The sequence below is a fragment of the Cotesia typhae genome, unplaced genomic scaffold (genome assembly GCF_013202065.1).
Source record: "Cotesia typhae breed Kobodo isofemale line unplaced genomic scaffold, CoteBio_Ctyphae contig_5, whole genome shotgun sequence".
In the NCBI taxonomy this organism is placed as follows: domain Eukaryota; kingdom Metazoa; phylum Arthropoda; class Insecta; order Hymenoptera; family Braconidae; genus Cotesia; species Cotesia typhae.
Window position 1 is genome coordinate 3,643,829 of NW_027423757.1, and position 26,921 is coordinate 3,670,749.

The following is a 26,921-nucleotide window of genomic DNA, read 5'->3' on the forward strand; positions in this document are numbered from 1 at the left end:
TTATGATATGTTAAAAGAAAAAAATTAATAATATTAATTGCCTTCCACATCAAGAATTACAATAGTTAATAATAATAACTCATAATTTTTTATCTCAATGGCCTGATTATCTTGATCTAAGACTTTAAATCACTGAGTTAAGATTTGCGAGCGCATAACTGAACCGCACTCAGGCGATCTGGCAATAAACTAATGATATATCCGAAGCAAAAAGACTTTAAATCACGTGGAGGAGGTAAAGAAGATAAAACATAAATGTGATAGGTACATGCAGAAGATACTTGTCGAATTAAAAGTAGCCTCAGGGATTTTATAACGGTCCGCGACATACTGACCAGGTTTAGTGGCTGCCTTGGCTTCTCCTTCACTTGATTCTTCGGTCATCAGTGTCGGCCGTTGTAGAGAAGAATCGAACAAGTACTTTTAGCAGGTTAAGAGAAGAATCACGAATAAATTCAGCACGTGCGATTTTCATTCATGCAAATATTCCTGGCAAGGCAGCTCCTATTTATTTGCTACCGCGACCGCTTCGATAAAATTGGAAAACAGCAAGAAAAAAATGTACGAAGTTTTTTTTTTTTTTAATGAGCCAAGAATTCCAGATGAAATCGAGCGAAAGTTTTAACTTGCGTTGGGGACTTACTAATCGAAGTGGCTTTTCTCCTCGAGTAGGCTGCGCTTGGAAGCATCCTATTAGAATAGCTGTTCCATTATTGAAATTAAATTATAATTTAAACTTTAAAAATTCTTAAGATAATTCAATAATAAATTTTTCATCGATGTGGCTCAAGATTTTTTTTTTTTTAATTTAAAATCTATGTCAACAAATAATATTTATTTTATATATTTTATTATAATATAAAAATTACCAAGTATTTAAGATAAAATAAAAACATATATTCTTTACTTAATGTTTATGTAGCGTACTTGAACCGCTATGTGATTATGAAGGAGACAAAATTTGATATAATTTTTTTTTTAATTAATCATTTATGCTATACAAAGTTTGCTTTTAAAATATCAAAAGTTATGCTCAGAAAGAAAAATTTCTTGACTGAAGAACAAAATTCTTGGCTCAAGAAAATTTTCGGGTGTCTGAAGGAAGACCGAAGTTGTGTTGGCCGAAGTAAAAATTTTTCTTGAAATTATATTCTTGGTAGAAATAATTTTTTCTTAATTCAAATTATCATAAATACTTGATACAATAAATTTTTATATTTGATCAAGATTTTTAGATACTTTAGGGAAGTAGCGTTACCTACTTTAGCTGAGAAAAAAATTTTCTCTTGAACATTTGATACCCATTTTATATTATTTCGGCGTGGAATTAATTATATTGAATAAAAAAAAAATAATTCAATATTATTTGATCTTTTCATTTGACATCTCAAGTGAACCTTTTTTTTTGTGTGGGAATTTTTAATGTTTGTTAATTTTTTCTTTACTTTTTAATGAAAACCAAATTTTATTGTCTTCTCATACGAGCTTCTCAATTTCTCTTAAATTGAATTAGTAGATTTCTATTATTTAGTAGTGCAATATATATCGGTGATATACTTTGCACATCAAAATAATAAATATTCACTACGAAATAGTAGGAATCTACATAATACATTTTAAATATATATAGAAATTTATTAACGCTGTCCCAGGCGAGCAGTAGCCAAGTTAGGTTTACTTGGCGGCCCAAATCTCCTGCAAAATATAATACTTTCCATGGGAGAATCCAGGTTGCCAAAATAAAGAATATTTTTTTATTTTTAAATATTTGTTTACTTTTATATTAAAAATTCGGCTCTATATTATAACAAGAAACGACGTCTTATTGAACATATTTTCATAACAATTCCATTTTAATCCTAAGCAATATTAAATTACCTTAATAGTACTATAACAGCTATAAAGCATATCTTTTGTATTAAAACTAAAACTATTGCCAAATACGCAAACAAAAAAGGTGAAAAGGTAATTTAATATCGTACTTGGCGCAATTCTGGTTGCTAATATATAGTTTTTACATCATACAATAAATTACATACATCATAACGTTTTTTAGAGCTCACGGAATGCGAAAAGAGAATTAGTCGAGAGTGTTTGTATAGAGAAATCAAGAACTTCCGTTATGATTTGACAAGTATCCGTTCTCATTAAAAAAAAAAAAAAATAAAAATAACAATAATCAGTGGTGGTCCATAGCTGGATATTCAATTCTTAAACTCGACAATTTGATTTGGTAGATTTATGGGCTAGATAGCGCGTGTATACACACACTGATAGAAAAATAATCTTGATTTAAGAAACTTTTTTTCTTCAAAATTTGAACTCTTGAAACTAGATATAGATATATTTCTTTCAAGAATTTTTGTCTCTTCCCTGATAGCCAGCGCTTTCTCAGTAAGTAGTTGGCTTCTAGCAGTTACGGTTAACTTGACATCGAGTTAGCGGTAATTTTTTACATGACAACAGTTGTAAGCAAATTGACGGAAATCTACGGCCGAAACTTGAATACAAGTTAACAATCAAACTTGTAGTTAAATTTCCGTTCAACTTTATTACAATTTGACAGAAATACTTGTACAGCAAGTCTTGACGTCTGTTTGCAGAGTAAGTTATAGGTAACTAATAGTTAATCGCTTGCTTTACCAACTCTTTCCGTCAAGTTAGCTTCAAATTGCGGACGTAGTTTGACAGTAAGTTACAGGTAAGGTGGCTATCAGGGTTGGTTCAAGATAGGCGATAACATTGATTCAAGATGTTACCGACTTGTGTTAAGAATGGATTTTTTTTGAGTCATTAATTTACTTATTTCCAAGAAATAATTTTTTTTCGGTATAACAATTAAAGACTATTTAGTTTTTGAAATATACTTTGATGAATTATTTTAAGTTTTTTAAACGATAATGTTATTTTGGTTGAAAAACTAAATGTATCGATTGAAGATCATATAGCTCTTAAGCCAAGAAAATCTAAATCAAGACAAGAAATTCTTAAAGCAAAATAATCATTTGTCTTCCATAATAAATTCTTAGATCAAGAAAATATCTCTTGAGTCAACATAAATTTTCTATCAGTGCATAAATCTGGAAATTTATTATATTTTTATTTAAAATAAAAAAATAGTGAATGAGAGAAAATGATAGAGAATGGAATGTATGACAGTGGGTCGTAGCGCAATGGACCAAGCCCAGTGTTAAAAAGACATTCTCTCCCTTTTATCTGAGACTAAAATATCACTGACGTCGATAGGAGCGAGTCTGACGTAGTCTCGAAATTAACATGCACAAATTTAAAATAAGAGAGAGTGTCGGCTGGACAGCATTGATGGCGGCAAATCGATGAGTTTATTGACACTTATTTATAAAAGTATACAGATGATAATAAAGTTCAAAGGTCAGGACGCGAGAAGAAATGATGTCGATGTGAAAATCATAGAGTGGAATCTCGACTGACTTCTTCTTTTGAAGAATGACTTCTTCTTTTGGATTCGCTACATCGGAGAATGTTTAGCTCAGGTGAAACTGTGAGGGGACTTTCTAACGTACCAACTTCTCCGTACGACATTTAAAATTCGAAGATGCTGTGTCTTCTATATTCAAATCATGTAATTATATATAAAAGTTTTATATTGCATTAAAAAACTTTTACTATTGAACAAATTTGTCCGGTTTTAAAATCATGTGGCAAAAGTAAAGAAATTTACATTTCCAAATTCTGAGAAGTTGATTTATGTTGGATAATTAGTATTAAAATAATCTTCGTTCAAGGTTAAGTTAGTATTTTAGATGGTTAAAATTTTTATATAATTATTAATAATAATTAAAAAAATCCGTGAGTCGCTGAAATTAAAAAATTTTTTTTTAATTTTCTGAATGAAAGCCGTTGAAGTTTTAAATCAACAGTTTCAACTTAAAATTTTTAATTATTTAAATGTTGTCTTGTAGAGTGAATTTTTCGATATAATTTCAAAATTTAATATAATTTTAATAAAATTTTATAATTTTATGCTTTTAATATAATTTCATATTTTAATATAATTTTAAAATTTAATTTGGATCCAAAAAAATTCGAAATATTTTGAACAAAAATTGAACAATGTAAAAAATTGGTACCTATTTGCAATTATTTTCATAAAAATATTTCTATAGAAATTAAAACTCTCATAGCAGTATAACTCAATTTTTTATTCACGTGCTTTTTTTAGATTGAATGAATCGAAAAGGATAGTAACACTATGGTTCACCAAAAATCCATCAAAAATGAAAAATTAAATCAATCCGATATCAGTGATTAGAAGCTAATAAAAGCCGATGTGTATAAAATTTACATGAACGACAAATATTTCTCACAATTATCAAGATGTATAAGGGAGCGGTCGGCGTTTTCTTGGGATAATCATGACTCAAGTAAAATGGCAGGTGAACGTCTCTTCGTACCTTCTCTCTCGCAGCCTCACCTCAATTCGTCTTTGATATGAACGAGATTGCAAAGTGAACCAGACATTAAGTCAACGACCAAATGCTTTCCCATGTATTGAAAAGATAGAGATGCACATTCCACAGGTAGTGTAAAGTTTTCACCGATACCAAATCAATAAAAATAGTAGATAGATCATTATACTTTATTTAAGCTCAAGTATTTATGTTGTATTAGATTGCAATATAGTTGCGAGTGCGTAAGTCGTCAGCAAAACCAACACATAGACCGCGGTATCGGTGAAACCACCAGCGATTCTGGAGAACTCTCCTGTGTGGCCTCAATTCTTGAATACGAGCGTAAGTATCCGGTCCCTTCAACGCTGCTGGTATAAATGACAGAGAAAAGTAAACAAAAGTTTGCAATAAACAAGGATATATTATACTCGTATATATTTTGCAACTATTTCGAGCTACGTCACTTTTCATTAAAGATTTTGCTACCATTATAAAGATGGATATGGAAAAAAGGCATTTTTGCTATTCGTTAGATTGTTATTGTTGCGTTACAAAGATGTGATTCATTGGTCGGTTGTTTATGGACTTAAACACGATAGACAGATTAACAAGAGAATGCTTCTTGTAGAAAATAAAATAAAATAATATTATATTTAATTAATGCATTCCGTAAAAGTTTAAAATGATTTTCAAGTATTTTATATTCAAATTAATTCTTCATATCATTTTATTTTTTTAGATAGATAATTAATGATTCGGGATTTACTAAATATTTCATTTTGGAAAGGTAAAATAAAATTTCTCATGTAAATTTTTTGAATTATTTTATAATCAATCAAAGTGATGTGAAAAATTAATTATCGACCATATTCTTATTCTAAATAACTTTTTACAAGACTATTCTTTTTTTTTTTTTTTTGTTTAAATGCAAAAAAAAATTAATGACAGGTTTGAGTAATTATTCCTTATAGATAAATAATAGTAGTGAGATTTTAAGGATGCTAAAGAAATTGTTGAAATTTCTTTTTCATTTCAACAAAATAAATTAACTTTAAAAAAAAATATTAGAAGAATAGAAAACAAGAAAAAAAAATAATTTGTGAGGAAAGTATATGTCAAGGCTTAGATGTATCTCAGTTATATTACTAAGACCATCAATTTGCAAGATACTTGAGTAGACTACAGCAATTGTTTCTTGTGGACGATCTATGCGCACTTCTTATGCTTCATCAACACGGTTCTTTTATTTACCGCACCGCCTTCTTCCGTCGACTCTTGCTATAACGTTTAGATGCCGTATAAACTTGATTTCACTTTTAGAAAGCATCCGAAAGATTTTTGGTTTGGTCGAAATATAAATGATAAGTAAGCAGTGTCATTATAATAAATAAATAATAAAAAAATTCGAGAAATACGAAAAAAAAAAAAAGAAATAAATAATACTTTAAATAACTATCAATTAAAATTTTCATCCTTTGAGTATTATTGTTATTTTGGAACCGACTTTTAAAGAAATGGAATTTTTATTCAACCGTGTTTATGGGCGAATTCTGATAAAGTTTTTTTTTATTATTTCATCTAAAAGAGTTAACTTTAAAAGTAGTCTCATAAATATTTTCTTATAGGCCAACCGTCTGCCTTGGAGAAAAAGGAACAGTTTCTTTAATTAATAAAACGTTAATGTATTCGTATAAATGCATGAAATTAAAAATTTCAATTTTAGTTATTTCTTATTTTTATAACTTTGTTATTATTTATCAGAAAAAGTGAAAAACGAAATTTTCACTTGCCTAAATTATTTTCGAGTAGATTTTACTTCATTACCTAGCAATTAATTATTCATATCCATCACCATGGCAAATTATATAAGAATAATTAAATTTCTAATATTTATATTCATACTATTCACTGTCTGTTTTGTGATTAGTTACTTAACATGCATTAAGTATATAATATTTATTTTTTCGTATGCAGATAATTAATATTAATTTAAAAAAAAAAATTAAAATAAAGATACCGCAGATAACAATAATCAATAAATCATTCGTCTACGTATAATCAATTATTTATTTCGATAGCGAAAATTTATATTTATTAATGGCTCTATTTCATCAAGGATGAGAATATAATTTTAGTAAGAACTTGCAGAAGTACTTGAGAGAAATCGTTTGCGTTTAATCGCGCGAGAAATACCGACCGATTGATCGAGTCACGAATATCTTGAATTTTATATTGCTATGTTTGTGCGCTTTGTATATTTATAGTCTGTATATGAATAAACAACTGCATAAATACAGTCTAGTGTACTATATAATAATAATAAAAAAAAAAAAACTTGGGAAATGTCAGCTGTTCGCTTGGAACCGGGACCATGCACTTGTACCATACTCTTCTCGACAATCATTATTATTAGTGTGACCCTCTTCCATCCAACGACTTTGAGTCAATATAATAGTTTACGATTAGAAGGTACTTTGTTCTGGTAACATTGTATTATTCCAACAATGATAGTGATTAAAAACTCAACACGTGTTAATTACTATTTTATAATTTTATTACATGTATTATTGTAATATATCTACAAGCGATGTTATTTTGAAATCGAAAATCTTTGAGAATGAAAGCATTAAATTAATATAATTATATGCGTTTCAAAAATTTATTAATAAGTACAGGTCATGGGTTATTTGAGAGAGTTAACTTACAGACAAGTAAAAATGATGATGATGATGACGATTTTGTCCGGAGAAAGTACGCGTGTTACATCAGTCCTTTTAATAAATATCTAATGTCTTTTCTTGAATTTCCATTGGAAGAAGATTCTTATTAGTCGATTCATTAATACATAAGTCATAAGTCATAAATTATCAAATTTATTTTTGTATCAAACTACAAGCAATAAAATGATCTCTCATTAAATTTTATCCTTTAATAGATAATCGTATATCTAATTGGTTGATTTGCTCGAAAGATTACGTTAAATCGACAAGTTTTTTTCAATTTAAACTTTTTTCAAACCAAATAGATATAACTTTTTTTATTACAACAGAAAAAGGCTAGACCAGAAGTCAGTTGCCAGTCACTATTTGCTCTACTTACTTAGTCGAATTATTTCAAAAACGAATAAAAAACAAATTTAATTATTTAATTAACAACGAAACATGTTACTTAAAAATATATTTACCATCTATAAACAACCGTACAAATTTCGAAGACTAAAAACTTGTTTTAAACTTAACGAGCTGACTAAACTGCAAATTGAAATGCTTATGACCGAGCTAAACTCGCAAAAATTGGATCGTAAAATCAGAAAGTAACATCTGAGAAACGGAAATACATAATAATGCTAATAATACTTTATAGAAGTTTACCATGACTTTTTTAAAATAAAATATGTCACATAAAAAATAAGGATAATAATTAATCATTATCTTAACCATAAGAATAATTATAATTATCGTGACAATCGAGGACTTTCTTTTATTATTATTGAAACAATCGTCATCTTCATGAATCATTAAGCCACATTTTTACTATTAAAACTTGTGAATTACCTTGCAAATAAACTGTTTATTATGCATACATCAGTGAATAAGTATATAATATAAAATAATAAAAAATTAATAATGAAAATAAATACGTTGGCAAGATTACATTGTACTGAAACATCATTGGTACCCATCAGAACAGTAGTCGTACACAGACATCAATATAAATCTGTCTTACATCCCACCTGAGTTATTCCATCACTGAAGAAAGAATAATAGAAAGATAAACGTGGGTACTAATGCATAGTGTTATCTTGTTTTATTTATTTTTTTCTTTACTCATTATGTTTCCACTTGGCTTATTATTTTCTTACCAATCCCATTAGTTTTATTTCAATTGTTGTTCTATTTGTGTCTAGCCGTTTTTATTATTTATTCGTGTCTTCTTTTCTTTTGTTTTTTATTTCTTCAAATCCCAGGTTATATCTTAAGCAGCTAGTTCTTGTCGCAACAGTTATTATTTGCTCTGCAATGTGTTTAAAACAACAAACGACATGTACACTTTCATCTTGTGTAACAACTGAGGATGAATCTTCTTTGTGGTAAACAGAGTACATCATGATATTTTCTCGCTCTTTTTCAACTTTTTTCATCTCTCTCTCTCTCTCTCTCTCTCTCTCTCGTATCCCTTCAGTGTGAACTCGACTCTTATATATTATATTTGTTTTACTAGTGTAGTGAGCCATAGAGCTCGATGCTTTTGCGAAATCTTCCAGCTTCTCCACGCTTCTATGCTCAATTCATCCATTAAGAACGTGCACTACACAACGTTGTCTTTCGCGCGGGAACCAGACCAGAGACACGTTCCCTTGATGATTCTTCTGTAACTGATGCCCACGTACTCCCACATTATTTTTTTATTTATTCTGTAGTAATTATTCATTGTAAAAGTGATATACTAATTATTTGTCCTTGATTCATTTTTAAATACAATATTCACAAAAATTTAGTGTTTTATAATTTTAGAAGTTGATCGTGAAAAAAATCGATTTTTGCGCAAAAAATTCTTTTCGATGTGTAATACCCTTAAAAAAAATTTCCCAAGCTCATAATTTCGTCGGGAATTGAAAGGAGAATTAAAAAAAAATAGTCTCATATTTTTACGATTATCGTAACACGCTTAAAAATCAAAATGGACAAATATGGCTCTTATTTTTTTTCCAAAACGCTACCATCATGCCCCAAAACATATCTGGTTATTAGATCATTCGATTAACAAGACGCAGAGAATAACAATTTTCAGTATTTTTCAATTTATTCAGACGTGGTAGTAGATAAAAATCTGAAACTTGCTGTATCGAAGTATTTCATGGATACGAATATTTCCTGAAATTATGAGCCCGATTCCTTTCTGGGGCTTTTCAGGTCTGTTTAAATACTTTTATAATTACAGTTTTTAAAAGTTTATCAGTTATATTTAAACATGAAATTTATATTCCTGTAATCATCATTTCTTAAAAATGCTATTAAAATTTTCGATGCATTATAACTTATAATATTATAACTGTTTAATTGCATAACTTTAGTTCTTTATGTAATAAACCGTAAGTTTAATTGAATATAAAACAGTATATTTATAAAATTGCTTATAACGAATGAGTTTTTTTACAATGACTTCAATAGTCTTATCAGTCTCTAAGATATCAACTAACCAAAATAGATACGAAAAATTATATACTGAAGCTAAAGTAAATATAAACTTAATAAAAAATTGATCAAAAGAATCAGAAATTGTATATATAAATACGGTTACTCCTTAAACCGTTATCCGAAACTGGGATACGATTGTACATATACGCAGGAATATATCCCATGGCGAGTTGAGTTGTGTTTACACGATATACCTACTCACATTGAAATAGCGGCTATTTGCTTCTATTTCGAACCAGAATTCCCAAAGTAAAGTAAAGAACTGAGAACGAGAGCGGTAGTATCAGAAAAAAACGATGTGTGATTTTATTTTAAAACATCCAATAATTAAATAGCAGTTTATTTTTTGTTTTTGTAAGATACAATACTTGAAAGTAGAATATAAAAATATTGAATTGTTAAAAATTTTGTTTGTTTAATAGTTACTGCGTGTACATAATAGCATCATATATCATTTTATAGTGGGTAATAGAAAAAGTACAAGATATGTGAAGATAAAATAAATCTAAAAAAAAATTTTTTTTTTACAGATTATATCAACAGGTATCCTTGCGCAATGAGAACACAAAATGAGCGAAGAATAGGAAAGAGATTTTAATCGTTTATATAACGGCTTCCTTAAGTGTCAATGGGATGACTTCAACAATAACATCATCTTGAACTTTTAGCCGTTCTCAATTTATAAGTCACAAAAATTATTAATTAAAACTTTATTTATTATCTAATCAAATGTTTGTTTCTTCATTAAAGAAAAAAAAAAAAACCTCGTCTCTTTATTAAAGTTATCCTTATATAAAATTGAGATGAAATGTATGTGGCATCAAACTATTCGTAACGTGATTGGTCGAATATATCATGAGCATGAAAATATATGCAAACGCTATAGTAAGGCGCGCGCAAATTTGAATTTTAGTCCTTAATATAAAATTAAGATGAAATGTATGTAGCATCAATTTATTCGTGATGTGATTTGTCGAATATATCATAAGCATGAAAATATATGCAAATTTCAAATTCAGGCGCGCGCTTGCGCGCGCAAATTCAAATTCTAGTGCTTATAAAATTTAAATAATTGAGATATATTTGTTAACAAGTTGAATGATTAAATAAATGTTGTTTATTACAGTAAATGAAGAAAAAATGATAATTTATTTTAATATCATCGAGTAATTAAAAATAATAATAGTCTAATTAAAAAAGCTGCCAAGAATGAGTTGTATTTGTAACAAAGAGGAAATAAAGAAAAGTCAACAAACTCCCACCCTCACCATCCATGATTAGAACTGCACCGGGACTATGAACAAATACATACTATGAGGAACATAACACATTCCTCAAAGGTTCAGTGTGTCACTATAGTTATGTCGCGTATTTGCACGTAGCCGTCAGACATAAGCTCTCAACAGTTAACAGAGTAGTATTATGTACACGTCACATCAGTGTAGATTGGTATACCAAGTGTTGAAAGCATTGTGCATTGGTGCTAGAGTAAAATGGGGGAGACGCGAAAGGTAAGCGACGACCACCAACTTCGTCACACTACGATTAATTCTTCTTCTACTGGTGTTTACAGTTAGATTAAACTCGACCGACCCGTTTCCGATATTGACGCCACAAATATTCGAGGGACATACTGTCAAATAAGGCCAGGACTACTATACCATTCATATAAATTGCTACTACACACTCATCTATTGATCAGTCCATACTTGTGTACTAATTGTAGCTGGTAATATTTGTACCTGTTCATTCATCTTCCATTTCCTATTTTTTTTTATTTCATTCAGAACATTTCATGTAATAATAATTGTAAATCTTTAGTACAAAAAAATGAATAGTGGAGCTTTCCTTCCGAAATTTATTTTGACCCCGATCAGTAATTTTATTAATTTGGAGACAGATAATGATTTGGAAAAATAGATACACTAATAAAAAAATTAACTTGATTCAAAAAAATGAATTTTTAACGAAGATCATTTTGAAGAATTTCTTTTTCTTGAGCAAAGCAGAAAAGGTATTAAACTATATAAAATTTACTCCAATAAAGAATATTTTTTTGGCTCTAAAATATTTCTTCTTGATTCAAAAAATTAAATTTTTCAAAATGATCTCCTTAGTTTAAATTTTTTTGTACCCACACTTTTCTGCGTGGACTAAGACTATTGGAATTACCATTAAGAATTGGCAAAGTCATCAACAAATATGCTATTGATATTGACATTTTTGGAAGATTATAGACTATCAAACATATTACGTTTTTCTTTTCCTTAAAATTTTTTTTATAATTTTTTTTTTCTTTAAAATTTAAAAATCTTTTTTAATTTGTTAAATTTCTTAAATATATCTTTTCTTTGCAAATGCTATGTATTATATAAAATCAGTAATACTAAACATTCTACACATAAAAATGTAATCATATTGTTGTGAATTGCCTAAGGCGTTTCTTTACAAATAGAAATAAATTAAGTCAAATGTTTTATTAGTGTATAAATTTAATCGACATGAATATTTTCTTAATTAATTTATTAAAATGTTCATTTTATACAACTCTCTACTTTTTAAATGATTTATATCTATGATGCTATCAAAAAGGGAACGTATCTATAAGTGATGGACTGATATAATTTAACACAGATTTCTTCTATTGGTAGTTAATTAAAAATCACTGATTGAATAATGAGTTTAATAATATTTATCGTATATAGGTAATATAACAGGATGTCAGTGATTTAAAGTCATACTACCAATCAAATTTAATATTTAATTAAATTTAATTGTCAGTATTTATGATGTATATAGAGATTATAATAAATAGTAGAAAACCGAAATAAGAGTAAGGAAGAATAGTATCTATTGATCCGGCAAAGAAAAAGTAAGAAGAGTAATTTAATTTAACTTTGTAAATAATATAATAAGTATACATGACTGATGGTACCATAAAGACTCAAGTAATTTGTTTTACAGCTCTCTGTTCATGCATTAAATCCGATTGCGATCGCGCGTAAAATCGATATGCTCTCGCGCAATCCTGCAGTCTTTGACCTGTCGCGACCCGTTAAATCAAAAGATTATTTACGATCTTTCTTTCCCACTAAATGTCATTCTATCATGTATGTTATAATCACATATTTACTGTAAATTGATTATGACTAATTTACATAATTATATCTGTAAAAAAATAATAAAAACTCTGATTTTTTCCAACATCGATTACATAAAATAATACATAACTTGAATTTTACTCATTTTCTACAGGTTGAAATTCATTTGATTGACAGGATCATCAATAATATATGGTATTTATTGATATACACATAACACTACTTTATATTAATAAATACAGTTATAATTCAGACGGTAGTAAGTTAACTAGTAGCTAGTAATTTCAATAAAAATTACTAGAGAGTGTAAGACTGCAGGCAATACAAGCGCATAGTTACTCCTGTATATAAATATTTAGAGTTGCTTTATTTTTTTATTTATTCATTAATATATCCACATAACATATCTCGCGTGTATATAATAATCAGAATGATAAATAACATGTGGTAAAAATTAAACGTTACAAATATAAATTTTTAAATTTATTCCCGCGTATAAAAGCGTGAATTAAAATTTTTTTTTTATTGTTTTAAAATTTATTTGACTTTTTTATTGTGGCTTTACTTATTCAGCGGTTATTATAAACATTAATTCATCCATAAACAAATATCTATGTATGACTTGAGCATTTAAAGATACAGTAATATACAGAGTGCAATAACTTTTCTTACGGTAATAACTAATTCATTAATCCGTTTTCTTGAGAGGCGGAAGTTATTTGGAAGAACTATAGTGAAATGTTTACGGCCTAAAGCGACACATCCAAGTGCCATCACTGTTTAAGTTTCTGCTTTAGTTAATACTGAATTGCCGAGCTTCATTAAATCGTCTGAATTGATCCAACGGTAAATGCGGTGAAACGAGAGAAAACAAATTCAGTGTAAGTAAGATAAGAAGAAGAAGAACATTGGTAGACATCTTTAAATACAGTGACGACTAATTGCCCAAGGTCATTTCGAATCTTCTCTCGTCACTATTATAGCTGCAATCTAATCCAATGCAATGGTCTAAGCTCTCAGTTCTTAACTCTCCTCTCTCTAGTATAAAGAGTAATATATATCTTTTTATCCTGCAATAAGTCCCAACGGTATTTAGATTGCTGAGGGGTTGAGTTAATGATGATGAGACAATATTTACATCAACAACACGAGATGTAATCTAAGTTGATGAAGTCTCTTGCAAGATTTACAGACTATTAGGAAATGATAAATAATTTCATTCAAGATTGGTATCTGACATTGTCTGTTTGTAAACAAACAAATTTCGAAATAAATTAACTTTTTCAATAAATCGCAGATCATTTTTGACCGTCGGTATAATGCGAAGAATAAAAATAAGCAGAAAAGAGAACCAAGCCTCAGAAACCGCAATTGACTATGACTGATGTATAAAGAACAAGCACCATAAGTACTGATGATCGTAAATTGAAAAAGGCACGCGCGACCGATCATCAGAATCGAATCATGAGACCTCTTTTCTACGTGTTCTTCTTTGTCTGCTCTTTCATATTTTTTCTCATTCACTCATCGTCGGAACTAAACCAACAACTATAAGTCGGGTTAACGGGAAAATTCCTCAGCTTAACTGACGTCTACACGTGTTAGTACTTGAAGAACATTCTTATACGAACCTATGATCATCTAACACTTGTTTGAGTCCAAGTCTGAGTTAAAGTCTAGCCTTCAGCGGATTAAATATACCAACCTGATCCTTTATTGGACCTAAAAAGTTGTCGAGCTACTACAGAGATTGGTTCTATTGGATGGAATTGATCCATCAATGAAGTAAAATCCAGTTCATTCACGAATAACAATGAGTGACCCTTTCTCACTCTTGTGTTATGATTAATTGTTATTATATTCAGTTGATTTACTTATAAATTAATATATTAATTCCGATTGTTCTGCCTAGAGTCTTGACTCAATAGTTTTGCCGAGGAGTAAAAAATTAAGAATTAGATTTTACGATAGATTTATGTAGTGCAAAACTATGTAACGGGCTACCGGCGAATGAGCGACGAACCAATTTCCGTGATCAAGAAACGAGGCTGCAACGCCGAGTATGACTCTCTTTCTTTTTCTCTTTTCTGTACTTCTTCGGTTGCTGAGTGCGAGTCACGTAATCACAAGTAACCCGCCGGGTCTTGGGGATCGAACGGGGCCAAGCTTGTTCTTTGCTTTTTTTCTTTTGCTCTGTCTTTAACACAGTTGCATAACATTACGTGAACTGGCACAGTCTTAGTAGTCTAAGTCACTGGTTTGTATTGAGAATCAAGCTGAGCTTATCGGGATTTTTGAACTTTACTATTATATTTTCCTATTGCCCTACTCTGTATTTTATCAATAAATATCATCTAGTACTAGTAACAAATGAGCTGTATTGTTTTAAATATATTTATTTCTTTAATGTTTCACAATAATATTTATTACGAAACACTCTTTGTAAACATATAATTTCATTGGTTTTTTTTTCTTCTTCTTTTTGCTTAATACTGTTATTAAACTGTTAAAGTGTACTCAGTACGTGGTTCAATGATTTTAAAGAAATGAAGATGTATTATTATGCTCAGGTAAACAGAGCGATTATCCATCTTGGGTTTAATAACTCTATTAGAAGTGTCATCACCGGGGTTTAATTTAAGAGTTAAATTATTTATCAACTGTAAAAAATATAAAACCACACTGAAAAAAAATTTAATTATTTTGAAAATTTCTATTGTCTTAAATCAAGAAGAAAAATTGTTAAAAAATTTCTCAATTCAAGAATTTTTTTATTTGAATCAAGACGATCAAGCTCGAGAAAATTATTTTCTAGCTTTAAGAATTTTTCTGTTGAATCAAGTTAATTTTTTTTTTTTTTTTTTTTTTTTTTTTCAGTGCATAAATATTGCATTAAATAAATATTGCGCTCATCACTTGCATACTGATAATAAAATTGAATTTTTTAAGCTTAAAAACCATGATTATTTTATGGTGAAAATTTTGATTCTTAAATTATTGTCAATTGCGTCGAAAGGCCCAAAATTTCATACTTAAATTTTAAAGTAATAGTTTAGTGCAACAATTGACCCTCCGAAATTTTTTTACGCGTCTTCAGAAAGTACTAAGCTTTGTCTATAAAAAGCAGCATCTGAATTGACTTATGATAAAAATTTTTAAAAGGTTTTGAGTTTTTTTTTTTTATTACGCAGTCGTACTTATATGAAATATATTTCTACGGTAGTAATTATTAGTATTTTCTTAACTTTTTGAACAAGATAAAAAAATTATTAATCAGAAAAAAAAATTAAGTTTAAAAGAGAAAATATGAACAAAAAAGGAGTGAGGAATTAACGAGTATAAAAGTTAGTTAGTCTGGTCTGATGCTGAGACGAATCACAGCTACCTGCACTTACACAGGCTTTTAGCCATATCCGAGCAATTACTCGAAAGTGGCTCCCTATTACCTCATCATAACCCACAGGAGCGTCTGCGAGAGTAAACATAAACTTCTAATGACACTTTCTTCCATACACGGAAATTTAACGAATCTTTGCAGGTAGTTTTATCAGATAAATCTCGTAAAAATATGTAAAAACAATAAATTTTCTCGTGAATTTATTTCTATGTCATTCTGTACCAGTAATAAATTGTAAAAAATTCCAGAGCTTGTTTTTTTTTTCTTTTTATTCACAGGCAAAACGCGATCGACGAGTCGATCGTTTTCAGTAAGCTTTCACGGTCGATCGTTTTGGCGCATGCACGACTTTCCCCGATGGAGAAACGTATCTTGCAACTTATATTTAAGTAGTCAGAGACCTTGAGAGATACTAAGAAGAGAGTAGTAAGGACCAAATCAGACGGAGATCAGAAAGAGTGGAAAAAAAATTGAGTGCATTATAAAAAGATAAAAAATTGTGTAGATTGCGCATACGTATAGGAGTGGCATGATGTAAAGAATGTCACCTGCCAATTGATGTTAAGACATGACGTTATTGCTCCTGGTAATCGTCAAACGCTCCTGGAATTCCACCTGATGTATATAGACGTACACGCAAAAGTGAATGTGTCGCATGCGAGCTATAAACTACCATCAATATATTAATGTATGCGCTATATAATTTACTTCTAATTCAATCATCAATAAATAAACAAATAAGAATTCGAACGAAAGGTATAAAACTAAAGTTGGCTTGTTAAGGATCCATTGAAACAAATTATTATAAATATTTCTGGTGATTTTGTCACTATCAACTCGCACAAGCAATATCGCTTGGTTTAATACTCATATATATTTATATATTGTAGTATAACCGCTGGCTATTTGTCTCCTCTGGTTGATTCTTGTGTCTCCGAGTGAACGTAAAAGATCTGGAGATTTAAAATAAAAAATTTATGTCCGACAAGGCCAACCGCCGCGTAAACAATTTAAATGTCTCCCTCGTTCTGTCACTCTCACATTTATTTTAACATACATTACGATATTTATTTTCATTATTATAAATTATAACACATTAATTTTTGGCTTAAATTAGTCTAATTTTTACAAAAATTTAATAATATTTTTTATCAATTAATAATGTTTAGTGACGATTTTAATTATCAATTTTCCTTCAAAAGCATCGATTAATGTCATGTAATACTAGTTAAACCGAAGGACAATCACCGGAAGTTACTTAGTGGTAGCGGCAGTTTAGATACAAAGACAGGGATAGACGTTACTTATTTTCGCGCTGGAATATCGGTTGGGTTGTTAATATGTCGTCGAGAAAACAGCTGTCGCGATGCTAACGATTGAAAGTATCTCTAACTCTATCTCTCTCACGTATTCAATATTTTTATTATTTTATTACAGCTTGACTAACTGGATTGCATTTTATTATATACATTTATCTCATCGCTTCAGTGAGTTTACTTATAAGTAAATATATTTTTTATAATTAAATTACTAGTTACCAAACGATCAATTATTGTGGGTGAATTTGACTTAAATTTATTTATTTTCTATTATTTTTCAGACTTACCTTGTGTTCTGACTAAAGTTGTGGGACCAATAAGTAAGAAGGCAGCAATAAAAATAAACTTGAAAAGTCCATCAGGTCTGCGACCTGGTAGCCGCATGTCACGACCCATACCACTAGCTCTCTTCTCTTCTTCAATCAGTATTATTTATTTTCTCTCGGTAGTAAATAACCTTGCACTTATCCTTAAAATTACACACTCACGAAGGAATAAAATTATTTATTTTTTTAAATTAATTCAATAAACAATTACTTATTTTTTTATTATCGATTAAATTATTAAAAAAATACATGTGTTTCTTCTTCTCACATGGACACTGTCCTTCACGATTCACTCATTCTCACCTTCAGTGGTGGTGATAAATTGTTTTAAAAAATATTATTAAAAATGATTTACAAAAATTGGTCATTTAGTAAAAAAAAAATTATAAAAACTAATAATGTTGCTTTTACTTTTATTATTAGGCGTAACTTCTTGGACGCGTATGTATGACTTCCTCAGTCTATGTCCCGGCAAGGACTGACTTATCCGCGATTCCTCGTCTTTGTGGTAAGTAGCAGCAGCAACAGCGGCAACTGGAGAAAGGTGTACCCCTGTAGTAGTTGCCGTAGCTTCGTTACTACTTTTCTGTCTCCCTCTCTTACCTTCTTTCACCTCATGACCTCTTTCTCTTTCTCATCCGTAAAATATATACATATATACATTAATGTATATTGTAACTTCTCGTATATAATATATAAATGTATAAATGTACAGAGTAGGAGAATGTTAAGATGTACAAACAGGAGAGAAGAGAGAAGAGATGTACATGTTAGCTAGGTATGGGTCGATCGAGTAGGACTACTTCAAGTACCGTATTTCTTCACATGTATACATACTTTTGTAAATCCCAATGTGTAAACATTTAAAACTGTCTCGTCGAGACACACATGTGTATATATGTTGACAAACTAAAGCACCTACTGCACTTCACTATCATCCGTTATAGAGTAAACACATCAGTCTAAGGGGAAAAGAAAAAATCAAGTCTGACATGCTTGTAGTAATATAACTATTTTGAAAAAAGGCTCTCATTCAATGGATTAAACTCGAAAAAAGAGTTCGACAAATGAAGAACCGAGTCAAGTGCTTGGCCCAATGCCAATACAACAGGTGGGAGCGACCCGAGGACCTACATTTGAGGACACGGAAGAGGTGGTGCTCGACACTCCTCGGTGACCACACGGCAGACGCTTTGATGCCCATCAGAATCAACTATTCTACTGAACGTCATGCTCACCATCATTTGTAGAATTATCAAGACTCATTGTCTACTTCCAAGAAAATTAATGGTATTTTACTTAATGCTCTTTATGACACTTTCTATTGAAGCTCAAAGTATTAAAATTTTTATTTTAATTTTAGGAGCCACCTTGTAAATCGGAGATTTCCATTCAATAGGAATTTATTTATATTATTTTTAATTCAAAGTAGTATAAATAAAAAGCATAGATCAACTTAAATAAATGTCAATCTCAGGTTGGTCTAAATGTCAACATGAAAAATTGGCCCTAAGAAGTAATTATTTTTTTTTTTTTCATCTTCTATACTTATCATTAGTGTAATTTAGATTTTGTTGGATTACTAATACTATCAGAAATGTTTAATTAAAATCTGACACTATTATTATTATTATTATTATTATTATTATTATTAAAAATTTAATAGTTCATAAATTAACTCTTTTTTCACATCAAATTTAAATTAATTTAAACTAACTATAAAAAAATTGATTTTATAGTAATGAAAACTTCATAAACTATTTTTATTATAATTTATTGTTATAAATTTAACAAATTATTTACGCTATAATTAATTTATTAACTCTTATGTATAAATATTTATGAAAATGAAGTCAGCCGACATTTCAAAATTTTTAGAAATTTTTTATTGAAAAAATTTCAATTAAATAATTAAAAAAAAATTTTACTTGTAAAAAACTTGAAAAACTATAAGTGTAATTTTTTAAAAATATCTTTTTAGTTGTAATTTAATTGATAAAAAAATCAAAAATTTTCAGACATCTGTTAACTTCAGTGTCATAAATATTTTGTAATTCTAAACTAAAATTAATAAGTATTTAAATGAAATATATATGTATGTAATCTTTATTTTAATATCTGAAGAAACTGAGAATTATTTTTAGAATATCAGAAAAAAATTAATAAAATAATGATATGATTTGATATAGATAAAATTTCTCAAATGTCAATTAATTTTTGAAATAAAAATAAATTTGATCACGATAAAAATGAATCCTTCAATCAAGAAATATTTTCTTGTTACAAAGATTTTAATTCGACAGAAATTTCACTTTTACAATTTATTAATAGAGATCAATGATCGACGTTTCTATTCAAAACTACACTAACAAGAAATGCTGCTTGATACATATATTACCTGTCAGATTCTATCAAATTAGATCTTTATGGTTACAATTTATTTTCCTATAGATATTATTATTTTTTCTCTCGTATACTTTTCATAGTCACTTGTTAAAACATTTAGTTATAGAAAATTTTTATTGTCAGATAATAAAATAATGACCTATTATTTATGATTACATTTATAAGATTAATAAGTAATCATATATTAGACCTGTTATTATGAAATGAAATAGTATTAATAATTAGAAGCATATACGTTAGAAACTTTAAATAGGTAATAAACATTTGAAATATTATTTTAAAATAACGTAACAATTATGTTTTATATAATTTCTATCACAGAAAAAAAGAAGTTATATCTTTTATAACATAATAATTGTGTTAAATTGATACATGTAAAATCATTAAATATTAAAAAATTATAAAAGATTATTAACAGTGAATTTTTAAAGATCAAATTATCCAAACCAAGATTTGGTATAAAAAACTGTCAAAAGGAAAATTTTTTAATTGTTATCTTCATAAAATCTATTCAATATCTTTCTTTATAATTTGTTATTTTTCCGTTGACAAACATAAAAACGCAAATTGGGTAATTGAATGTTATATAATATAATTATTTGATTTGAGTGTATATTCTAAATGAACTTGGCAAACCCGATAAAAATATATGGGCTTACTAGAGTTGTAATAAATTTTCACAATAAAATGTATTTTTAGCTAAAGAAGGTTTTAGTTTTGCATGTCATGCTGTATCATATAAATGCATATCATTATACGATATCCTTCCCCTTCTTTTTAATTTAAACCGTCCGATTGTCAGTCATAACTATAAAAGCTTAGAATTCTTCTAAAACCTGATTAAATGCAGTGAAATTTTTCTATTAATTCACAATGTGGTTATCAAAGCTAGTTATTTTTTGCGTCTTTTTGGAGTCATTATCAGCCCACGAAGAAGTTCTGCTTGATATTCCTCAAGGAACGTTAAAAGGCATTAAATCTACAACAATTTACCATGGAATGCCAGTATACAGTTTTAAAGGAATTCCTTATGCAAAACCTAATATTGGAGCTAATAAATTCCAAGTATATTTTACTTAGAACTAATATAAAAATTTTAGAGTTTTTGTTTATAAATAAATAAATAAATAAATAAATATTACTTGATTTACAGATTTCAGAACAAGCAGATGGTTGGAGTGGAATAAAAGATGCTACAAGTCATGGTGCAACTTGTGTTTTTTATTGCATGATTCGCCAAGCAATAGTTGGTGATGATGATTGTCTTTTTATCAACGTCTATACTCCAGATTTAAATAAAGATGCTAAACGTGCAGTGATGGTATGGTTTCATCCAGGTGGATTTAACGCTGGATCTGGTGATGACGACGTATATGGCCCTGACTTTTTAGTTGAAAAAGATGTTGTTCTTGTGACGCTTAACTTCCGTTTAGGTGCCGTTGGTAAGTAGTTCAATCAGGTTCCATGATTTTTAATCCCCTGGACAAAATGTCCCCAAGACAAAAAATTCCCGACAATTAATCCTAAATAGCTGGAATTTTTAAATGTTAACGGCATTTTATTTTTTTCAAATTTACACAAAACTTTTTTATTTTTTTTTTTTTTACAAATTATGGCAAAAAAAAAATTTTTCGATAAATTTTATTTAATTTTTTAATCAAGTTATAATCATGTTGTGCCCTTTTATCATTATGCTTTTTAATAATTTTTAATAACTATAACGAATTTGAAGGATAACTTGTCGGGGATTTTTTGTCTTGGGGATATTTTGTCGGGAGATCAAGACGCCTGATACCGTTCAATCAATTACTCTGAAAAATAATGCAAAGTTCAAAATAAAGATTCAACAATTTACCTTCAGGCTTTCTTAATACTCTGGATGAAATTGCACCTGGAAACGCCGGTATGAAAGATCAGGTATTAGCTTTGGAGTGGGTAAGAAATAATATCGTCAACTTCGGCGGCTGTCCCGATAGGGTAACATTATTCGGTACGAGCTCTGGTAGCGCTTCAGTTCAATATCATGTGATGTCACCTATGTCACAAGGTCTATTCAGCCGTGCAATTATGCAAAGTGGTTCAGCAGTTAACCCGTGGGCATTTACTTCTAATCCTAAAGAAAATGCCATGGCGCTTGCCGATAAATTTGGAATCGAAACTACTTCTACGGCTGAGATGGTGAAAAAATTGGCGAAGATTCCTACCAAAGATTTAGTTCAGGCTTCCAGTGAACTTGCTAAAAATCGAGTAGGATAAAGTTTATTAATAGTTTTTATTTCATGAATATATTAATGAAACTGATGAAGGGTGTTTAATTTCAGAACTTCTTAAGTGGCGATATGCATGTTTTTGTTCCATCAGTTGAAGGAGATCATGGGCAGAAGAAATTTTTACCAACAACTCCTTGGGAGCTGTTAAAATCCGGAAAAATTTCTGATGTTCCTATAATATTCGGTCTTACAGCTGATGAATCGGATCTTTTTACACCAAGTAATTTATTGCCTATTTTATTTAAAACTTCATTAATTATTATTTTTCTTTTTCGACAGTATTATATAATTGAAAATTTTTCAGTGGTCCTGCCAGCGGCTGACAATTTTGTCAATCATTTTGATCTCTTCATACCCTCAGATTTAAATTTAACTGACGCAGCTCAACGACAAATGATTGGTGAATCGATAAAAAAATTCTATTTTAATGAAAAACCTGTAAATAGTGAAACGGCGATGGAACTTACTAATTTATTATCGGACGTATATTTTATATATGGTGCTGCTTTAAGCGGTAAAATTATAAGTTCAAGGAACTCGGCACCAGTTTATCAATACTTTTTCACTTTTCACTCACCTGTTGGGATGATAAAAACATTTTTCCAAATGACAGATGGTAAAATTTTTTATATTGATAAATTGATAATAAAATAATACTATCCTTAAAATAAATCTTTTAGGAGTGATGCATGGTGACGAAATGACTTATGAATTTTATTCGACTGCTCTTAAAAATAAGCCGCAACCGGGATCTCCTGAGGAAAAGAAAACAAATGAAATTCTTGAAATGTGGACAAATTTCGCAAAGCAAGGGTAACTGTTTATTAATTAATTAACCATTATTTAATTGAAAGTGTGTCGTTAATTTTTTTAATATTTTGTTATTGTATAGGAACCCTTCAACCACTATGGATACAGCGAAAATTGAATGGAAACCAATGGGAACCAATGGAAATTACTTAGATATCGGTAACGATCTTGCAATGAAAAAGTTGATGCTTAATGATCGTGTCATGTTTTGGGCTAATATTTATAAAAACGTCTTAGGTGACTATTTCAAGATGTTCAACTAATCTGTAACTCGATTGTTAATGTAAAAATTTTTTTTCTATAATTTTAATAAAAGTATAAATAAATTTTTTTATTTCTTGGCAAACTTTAACTGCGATTATTTCCATTTTACGGAAAAAAGTTGACATAAAAATGAAATTTGATTTTATAAAAACTCTCTCGCACTGATATAATTCTAGCATTGAGCAATCTTCAATATTTTCCTACTAACCGACTTAATGTATCACATAGATTTACCAACAATTTTATCGCGATTGAAAATGCTAATAATTAAAAAGAAAATTTTCCGTGTTTTATTAATAATATGGGCATATAATTACTACTAAATGTCATTAGCGACATATCTGGTTGACGTACTTTCTAACTTGCGTATAATCATCAAAGGTGATTTTCTTTGAAATGCATCTATGTAGATATATCAACTTTTATAATTTCACACGACTCTTTATAACTTACACTGATTTGTGTACCGGTTTTGAAAAATTTTCACTCGCAACTAGTGGGCGATCTTGTTTCTAATTCTTTTGTTGTGATAGATAATTATTAGAATATTATCTTCGTAAGAGTAAATTAGTTGTAGAGTTACGGCTTTTACTAAAAAATGCGATAATATTTTTATTTTATTGTTTTAGTATTAAGATATGATAAAAAGAAAGGAAATTAATAAATTTTATGACGCAAGAAGGCGTAACTGTGATACTTGAGCGCTTCCGGTTTTCCCACTTAACGCGTTCAAATGCTTTCTTTATACTTGTACTTCATAACTACCGGTCACATCGTGCACGCATTTACTGCAATTTACATTTTCACGCTTAATATTTCATGATGTCTATTATAATACTACACTGCTACTTTCTTTCATAAAAAAGTTGCTTAACGTAAAGACTGATGATCTCCCTTATTCAATCAATAGAATCGCATCACTTTTATGATAACTTGATTCAATTCTACACAAACATGAAAGTTATAATAAAAACATCGTAGACCAGTATAGTTCTGACAAAACTTTATTAGCAAATAACAACTTGAACTTTCTTCGAGCAATAAGCAATAATCAGGTAATAATAATTTTTAATGAGATAAAAGCAGCAAAACCACCGCTTGAGACCCGATTATTATCTTAACGCACGAAATAGAGGTTTAATATTCCTATTTAGTAATACAATTTTCTTTTTGTCACATCATTAGACTCAGACAAATATCCATATAATTATATTGTTGTTTTCCTAAGATTTTTTATTACTTATATTCTTTTAGTTAACGTTTTTGGAAATATATTTAGATATTTGACTTTTAGTTTTGCTATTTTTTGCAAGTAAATATAAGTATAAATGAAAGTTTTTAAAAATGCACTGATAGAAGAATTTGTTTATATTTAATAAGCTTTAGTAAATGTTAATAAATTATTTTTTAACATTATATGGTTCAATAAATATTTATTAACATTTAATAAATAATTTATTAACTGTTAATAAATATTTATTAATGGTTAATGAATATTTGAGGAACTGATTTTTAAAAGGGTACCTTTTCATATTTTAAAAGAATAGTTTTCTGAACTTTTAAATATTATGTACTTCGAGAATTATAAAAATTTCTAAATGAAAATCGAATTCTAGCTTTACAACCGACAGCACTTTGTAGCTAAATTGAAAAAGTTCAATAAAAATATTTGTAATTGAAGATAACCAGTTTTTTGTTTCGATTAATCAAAAATGAAAAGATATCCTTTTGAAACTCAACTCCTCATTTGTTAACTGTTAAAAAATATTTATTTAAAATAAAAAAGCAAAAATAGCAATTTTCATTTGACACTTTTTATAACTCTATAGCTGGAATACATGATTATAATTCAATTTGCTTAATAAATTAACCTTTTTTATATTTAAAAATATAAAAGATAATAATGAGCTGTGATAAAATTTGGTATTTTACAATAAACGTTGTTATAAAGGAATATAATTTATAAAAATAACTTTTGTTTATAAGCAATCTTCATATCATATAACATTCCAAGCGAAACAAATTCACTCAACAAAATATTTATTAACTATTAATAAATGTACTTTCCTCCCAAATAAATATTTTTTGAATGTTAAAAAATATTTATTAAAATTTAATAAATTAAATTATTAATCTTCAAATAAATCAAATTATTAATAGTTAATAAATCGTTATATCAGTGTGTAACATCAATTTCATTGTTAAAGATAAGTCTGATTATCACTATAAACACCCAGGAAAAAAAAATTCTAGACTTGAGGATAAATTCTCTGGGTTAAAGAAAATATTAAGGAAGATTGAAAATTTTTTGAACGAGGTCAAATTTTCTTGATCCAATAAATTTTTACTTGCTCCAAAATAACTTTGATCTTGCTAAAAATTTTTTTTTAATATATATTCTTTAATTTTCTAGGGTGATTATAATACTCTCCAAAAGAGAGCCCTCGCAGTCTTAAAATCACTGAGGATCCATCATGGTTACATACAGGATCCACAGAGGATTTACAATGGAACTACTGTGGAATGTCAGTGGATCCACTGTGGATTTGTGCCGTTTTGCCACTGTGGTTCTATGATGGTTACGCAATGGTTATTTCGTGGGTCCACTGCGGATGTTCAATAGTTCCATTGTGGATGTACAATGGTTCCACTGTGGATCTACAGCAGTTCCACTGTGGATTAACAGTGGTTCCACTGTGGATTAACAGTGGTTCCTTTGAGGATTAATAGTGGTTCCACTGTGGATTAACAGTGGTTTCACTGTGGATCAACAGTGGTCTTACTGTGAATTTATAATGGTGCCATTGTCATTGAACAGTGGTTCAATGGCGGTTTACGATTGATCCACTTCCGCTCCGTGGAATATGAACCACTCAGAATTTAAAAGTAATGGGAAGGTGCCGGGATAGTTTGGAAAATCATTAATTTTATCATTTTTGCTTTTTACTGAGAAATATATTGATTAAAAAAAACATGAAAAATAACGCACAGTATAAATATTATAAATTAAATTAAAAATATTATTTTATTCCCGCAAAGGACGCTGATTCCTGGGTTTCCTCCTAGCCTCACGCAATTTATTTGTAATCCAGGCTTTTATGTTTTTATTAATATCATCTATTGAGCCTGGAGTGTATAGTATATTATTTTTTTTCTGCAGGTACCTGCATATCCCTGTAATCATTAAAAAAACATACATTAATACGGTCACTCTAACTCAAACTACACTCAAAGATAATCTTCCAAAATTATTGCTATGGGAACATCGTAATCTATCTCATCATACATTCTAGCGTTGGACCAGACTTTAAACATTTTCATTTTTACGATGTGGAAATCGTAAATTGTGTAAGGGAAAATTAAAACTGAAAATTTTGGTTAGATTTGCAACTATTAACTA

General features: G+C 29.0%; 2 protein-coding genes across 2 annotated transcripts in view; one reads left to right on the forward strand and one right to left on the reverse strand.

Moving 5' to 3' along the window:
• The window catches only part of LOC141530288 (uncharacterized), a 53,476-nt gene extending 34,437 nt beyond the window's left edge, over positions 1 to 19,039 (reverse strand). The window contains exon 1 of the mRNA XM_074247311.1: positions 17,733 to 19,039. Within this exon, the coding sequence (XP_074103412.1) occupies positions 17,733 to 17,841 (109 nt within the window). The 5' untranslated portion in view covers positions 17,842 to 19,039. The remainder of the gene's footprint in view (positions 1 to 17,732) is intronic.
• Positions 19,040 to 20,939: 1,900 nt separating this feature from the next.
• Positions 20,940 to 23,592, forward strand: LOC141530534 (esterase FE4). The gene is made up of 7 exons (XM_074247701.1): positions 20,940 to 21,242; positions 21,331 to 21,619; positions 22,039 to 22,424; positions 22,499 to 22,667; positions 22,752 to 23,063; positions 23,128 to 23,260; positions 23,340 to 23,592. The coding sequence occupies exons 1-7, from the start codon at positions 21,051 to 21,053 to the stop codon at positions 23,518 to 23,520; spliced, it is 1,662 nt and encodes a 553-aa protein (XP_074103802.1). The 5' UTR covers positions 20,940 to 21,050; the 3' UTR covers positions 23,521 to 23,592.
• Positions 23,593 to 26,921: the final 3,329 nt, after the last annotated feature.

Excerpts from the sequence above, each read along its gene's own strand:
- LOC141530534 (XM_074247701.1), top strand. The coding sequence starts at position 21,051 with ATGTGGTTATCAAAGCTAGTTATTTTTTGCGTCTTTTTGGAGTCATTA. Across the intron at positions 23,064-23,127 it reads ATTTTTCCAAATGACAGATG|GAGTGATGCATGGTGACGAA; the intron begins GTAAAATTTTTT and ends TAAATCTTTTAG. Across the intron at positions 23,261-23,339 it reads ACAAATTTCGCAAAGCAAGG|GAACCCTTCAACCACTATGG; the intron begins GTAACTGTTTAT and ends GTTATTGTATAG.